The sequence below is a fragment of the Cariama cristata genome, unplaced genomic scaffold (assembly GCF_000690535.1).
Source record: "Cariama cristata isolate BGI_N322 unplaced genomic scaffold, ASM69053v1 scaffold7351, whole genome shotgun sequence".
Taxonomy (NCBI): Eukaryota; Metazoa; Chordata; class Aves; order Cariamiformes; family Cariamidae; genus Cariama; species Cariama cristata.
In genome coordinates this window covers 2,540-8,218 of record NW_009600920.1, presented here as the reverse complement: position 1 = coordinate 8,218, position 5,679 = coordinate 2,540, and the positions used below count along the sequence as shown (strand labels likewise).

Here is a 5,679-nt window from a genome sequence, read left to right as displayed (position 1 = left end):
AAGCCAAGAAGTAAAATACCTCTTATTTTTAGCTTTTTTTTAGCTGTAGACTGTGGTTTGTTTTTTTTTCCCAGAAATTACAGGAATCGTCTATACAGAATTATTTTTTATATTCATATAAATACAGGTAATTAATTTAAAAAAAACCTTGTGATATTTGAAGGGAATGTCAGTCATAACCTCCACCCCCTGCTTTTTAATTTTATCTGGCTTTTTAATTTGTTTAATTGTGTTCCCCTTGTCAGGTGGAAGATGGGACCATTTCCCTTGTGTTTTAGGTGACTCTGAAACCTGGTTACCATGAAGTCCTGAAGGAGATAGAGGGACAGTAGTGGGAATTTATTCTCACTTCTTCAAAAAAAATCCAACAATTGCCTAATGGTAAGAAAGCTGTTATTTTTAATTAGTCTTACATTGTATGGTATCTGTTAATCAAGGAACACATTGAAGAGTTTGAGGTCAAACCCACTGGGCCACATGCAGGGGGATCGAGGAGGATACAGGCTGTAAATGCTGTGTGTTTGGAGGGGGTGGGAGGAGTTGGTTTGAAAACATGATTGTCCTCTGTTTTGCATCCTCTCCCCAGGGATTGCCTCTTCTGCTGACGTCATGGGAAGCTGCTGCAGTTGTCTGTGCAGAGACAGCATCCCAGACAACCATCCCACCAAATTTAAGGTAAGTATTGCACCTTCATCCCCATCAGAGAGTCTGTCACAGCACCGACTACTAGCAAAGCCCAGCATGGGTTGGACTCCAGGCGTGAAAGGAGAAGAAAAAAACCTCTGCTTTTGCAGAGAAGTCTTTCACTTGATAAGATTTGCAAGTATCTTACTGTTTTCATTTGGATTTTTTTTTGCTTTCCTTAAACAATCTCTGCTGCGACTATGTTTGTATTTGCAGTAGAAATTGCCTCTGCACTGAGAGTCAGCCTGAGCAAGGAAATGGGGAACTGGAGAGAAACCTTTTATTGCTCAGGGCTGTGTTCCAGTGTCTGTGCTGAGACGCGTCAGCTGAACTGCCAAGCACACAGTCTCCAGGGCTGCCGGCTTGGCGCCTTCTGCCAGTGATGAATCCATGCTCTCAGCTGAGAAAAAGGCATCTCAGTAAATGAAGGGGGAATCCAGGGGAACTACAGTGTCTTCGTGGGTGGGCTTTTTTTTTTTTTTTTTTTTTTTGATACCAATGCACTGCGTTTCCTGATGTGAGCTCTGTGGCCTGTGCAGGTAACGAACGTGGATGATGAAGGTAACGAGCTGGGATCTGGGATTATGGAGCTGACGCAGACGGAGCTCATCTTGCACACTCACAAGCGAGATGCTGTCAGGTGGCCCTACCTCTGCTTGCGCCGCTATGGCTATGACTCCAACCTCTTCTCCTTCGAGAGCGGCCGTCGCTGCCAGACGGGGCAGGGTGAGTGTGAAGGTTCCTGGAGGAAGGAACGCTGAGGTTTCTGTTCCCAGGCAGCCAGAGTGAGCTGATGGTTGTGTCTTCCCAAATTCCTGTGTCTCATGAATCAACAGGTTCTTTTGCAGCCTCTGTTCCCCTGGAATACCAGAGTATGCATGCACATACAGTTAATACTCCTGATTAAAACGCTAATGAGAACCATATTGTGGCTCAGGACCTGGGCATAAATCTAACGGTCTCATTTTGCTAGTGCATCGGTGCTCCTGAGGTAATTGGTGAAGCAAGCTTGAGCATTGGACGGAGCATATTTAATGTCCAAGAGGATGTTAGTTACACTGTCAGCTCTGTGCTTAGGTACCGAGTGATGCAGAGCTGTGGTAGGAGGGGTTGCTGGACTTCTTTCCTTAGGAGCTAGAAAGTACTTCTTGCAAGACTGAATCTTTGTTAAGCATCTTTTAACTCTGGGCATAAAGCAAAAGGGCATCACCTCACTTTTTTGCGAGTCCCTCTTAGGGCTTGCTTTTTCTGCTGGGCTGCCAAATGCATGTCAGTAGCAACAGTCGTTTGAGCACGTTTTGTTTTTCTCGGTGCATTCTCTCTGCCTTGGTTAGTGCTAGTTCTGCTTAATGCCTTGCGTTTCATGTCTGGCAGCACTTTGTAATGTAGAGGGAAAGGAGTTTTACGTTTTACTGATTTTATGCATGGGGATGCTGTGCATAGAGAAGGGAAGTGAGTCACCCAGGAGTACATGCCAAGTCATCAGCAGCACTGGGAATAGGCTCCAGTTTTACAATGGTGCCTGTTAGTTCCTTTACCAGTCTGTCTCTTGCTTTTAAAGAGCTGAATGTTTTCTTGGCATCTGCACCCCAGGAAAAAAAAAGTTTGTTTCCTTGTTCTATTAATGTGTTTGTAAACTCCTTCGTATCCAAAAGGACTCCGCATGACTGTTCAGTGTCTGTGTAAAGCACTGGGCAAATCTGTAGTGCCGTATGCTCCTTTTTAGTATTCATATAAGTGGGGTTTTCCTCTCCTGGAGTCATGTACTTATCAATTGCCAGTGATGAGAATTGCCTGTCTTCGATTTCTGTTCTGCCTTTTGCAGGGTGCAGATTGGCAATTAAAATTCTGCCCTCTGTGTGTTTTGGTTTTGTTTAGGGCCAGGTAGTGGCGATAAAGCAGAGCCGTTCGCTCTTCATATATTACAAAATATTTAGCAGACACATACTTACTCACCAGTCTTAAAGCAGACAGAAATGAGAGGGACGGCGTTGTGTTTTGATGAGTTTTCTCCCTTCCGTGTAGGATTTTATTCTGCTTAGTTAATTTTATCTGCAGGACTCCTTCCTGATGGTGCTCCCCACCTTATATAAGGCAGATACGGCTGGGTTTTTGGCTAGAATTTTTAAAACCTTATTCTTTGGGGTAGCAGCCGTTGTTGCCATGCCGTTCTCGTTGCTATGGCTTTTGTGCGTGTGTATGCGTGCCAGCTTGGGATTGGTTAGCTCTGCACACACCGGCTCCGGTTTGGGCTGCTCGTTTGGGGAGACACTGTTTAATTCCATACGTTTTTAAATATGACGTCCTTGTCCCTCCCTCACGTGTGTGCTCCACAGGGCCCAGTTCAGCTTTGAGCAGTCATTGGATAGACTTGCCCCTGGCAGTGAGAATTGAACAGGGTGCCGAGTTAAAACAGAAGATGAGAGATGAAACGAGACCAGTTAGCCTGTCCCTTTCATACCTCTGCTCGTGTGGAATTGATCGTTGTACGATAACTGGGGTGCTCACTATTTTTCTTGTAATCATGCACCGTGTGGTCAGATGGCAGTCATGGCATTGTATTTCTGTTGATGCAATAATCCACTGAGTTGTTGGTTGTTTTCCTGTGGTTGTGGGTTGCAGGGGTTGATTGTGTTAAACACAGCAAAAGAAATCAGAACTGCCCATTCGTTTAGAGTCGGGAATTACATATACTCTTGCTTTTCTGACCCTCCGCTTTGTTACTGTGCAGGGATTTTTGCCTTCAAGTGTTCCAGAGCAGAGGAGATCTTTAATCTGCTTCAGGACCTGATGCAGTGTAACAGTATCAACGTAGTGGAAGAACCTGTTGTCATCACCAGGAACAGTCACCCTACGCAGCGTGAGCTCTCCCGGACCCCCCAGGCACCCAACAGTAAGGCTGCTTCAGTGCCCGGGGAGAAGAAGGGGGAACACAGAGACGTGGGCGATGTCTGCAATTGCTCACATGAAACTGCCCTTTGCAGCCCGTGGATCGTTCCCATGTGCTGTCTTACTGCTGACCTGTATCTTTATGTCCATCTGTACCCCATGCAGCATGTTTATTTTAAGGCCCCACTTGGCTGTGATGTGGTATTTTGTTTCCAAGGAAACGGCAACAAAAAGCCCTTCAAATAGTCAACCGAGTTGTCACCCTTCACCCTTCGGTTGGTTTGGACCGCTGCCAAGTGGCCTTTTTTAAGTAGCGCCTACAAGGATCGGGTGGTTCCTGGAGGAAACCACATCTGGAAGAATTCGGATTTGCTCAATTCCTGTCTCCGTTAGGAGTGACTTGAATAGATTTAAACAAGAGGGCCTAGCCCTTACGTTTATACTAGGTACTTCGTCATAGGGATCTTCTCCAGAGAGGCTGATCCTGACTTACAGGGTGCAGTTAAGAGGCCAGCTCGCTGTGAAAATGAAGTCAACTCTATTTTGTACCAAACCAATGCTCTAATGCTTATCTGTCTTGATTCTCTGCCAGGTCTGGGGTACACTGTCCCAGGATTTCCCAATGGATTTCACAGCTTCCCTGGAGAAACCCTATCATACTCCGCAGCCCGCCACCCCTCCGTGAGCAGCCTGAGGCATTCCTCTGTGGGCGAAGACTCTACTCATGCCCTCATCGGGCCTGATGAGCAGGTACACCTGGATGTCCTAAATTCTGCTGTTTGCAAGCAATGAACAAGCAGCTTGTTTTGCTAGCAGTCCTGTGCAATTCTGGGTCTCTCTTATTCCAGCAAAGCTCAGGGGATCCTCATACCTTGTCAACCTTTTTTTCTTTTCTGCTTCGTTTTGCTCTTGGAGACTTCTGCTCTCTGACGTTTCACTAGAACAGGCACTCCATCAAGGCCTGCTGAGTTGGCTTCCTTAATCCACTAGTATTTGCGTGGCAATTATTTAACAGCAGCACTTAGCTTCTGAGTCCAAGTCATACTGCTTTATCTGTCAGCTATTAGTGCAAGCCCTAAACTGATGTGCAGATGCATACCCAAGTTCAGAGTCTTTTTATGGTTGTTTTTAATGTTCTCAGTTTTAGAATTTAAGCTTTTTCCTTACAAAATCCAGCTTGTCGCAGCCATTATCAGAGAAGCCTAGGTAGGTTTGAGTGCTGCAATATCGCCAGTCCAAGCTGCTCAAGGAAGTATTTTGCAAGTGGCTTTGCTTTTTGTTCTGTGCCATATGCATCGAGCGTGAAATAGATGATGTGTATCTTCTGCAGTTGGACTCCTTTTTGTCTCTCCTTCAGCCCACAAATACACAAACGGCTTTTGTGTTTTGCTTCCCAAAATATTTTCAACTTCTGGAATTCTTTCATCACCTCCTGCTTCATCAGCCACTGAAAAATTTTCCATTCCTGTTGGTTTCTCAGCTGCTGACAGCTGCTTTGCTCTTCTCTCTTCTCTTCTCCTTTCACTGTCCCTCTGCTTCTCTCCTTGCAGTCCCACACCTACGTCAACACGGCCAATGGTGATCAGGAGCTGAGGGGCCGACATTGTATGCACTCCTTGCCTGAAGTCCACCCTCCTTTCCCCCATAGGAACCACAGCTGCTCTCTTGAAGACCGCAATCCTCAGGTCTTTCTGCAGCCAGGGGAGGTTAAGTTCGTGTTAGGTCCCACATCCAACTACAGACGCGTCTGTTGGCACCGCCGGGAGTGCAGGACGCACTTCTGCCCCCCCAACAACAACAACAACGAGTGCGAGGAGGAGTGCCCTTCATCCCAGTGCGTCTACGAGAACGTCAACGGCTTGCTGCCCCCCAGCACCTCCTCTCTCTGCCGAGGCGGGCGCTTGAAAATCACCCGGGAGGACGCGGGCTTACCTGGCTGCTCCCATCGCAGAACGGCGTTGCTGCACTATGAGAACTTGCCGTCACTTCCCCCAGTGTGGGAGTGCCAGCCGCTCCGGCGGGGCGAGGAGGATGTGGGCACTGGGGACGTGCTGACGCCTTCCCCCAACGGCTAATCCGAGGCTGGGGGAGAAGAACCCCCGGCCA

At 47.2% G+C, this 5,679-nt stretch overlaps 1 protein-coding gene across 1 annotated transcript in view; it reads left to right on the top strand.

Moving 5' to 3' along the window:
* The first annotated feature begins 609 nt into the window (after positions 1-609).
* The window catches only part of FRS3 (fibroblast growth factor receptor substrate 3), a 5,426-nt gene continuing 356 nt past the window's right edge, over positions 610-5,679 (top strand). The window contains 5 exon segments of the mRNA XM_009710222.1: positions 610-675; positions 1,224-1,410; positions 3,416-3,577; positions 4,166-4,323; positions 5,124-5,671. Of these exon segments, the coding sequence (XP_009708524.1) occupies positions 610-675; positions 1,224-1,410; positions 3,416-3,577; positions 4,166-4,323; positions 5,124-5,671 (1,121 nt within the window).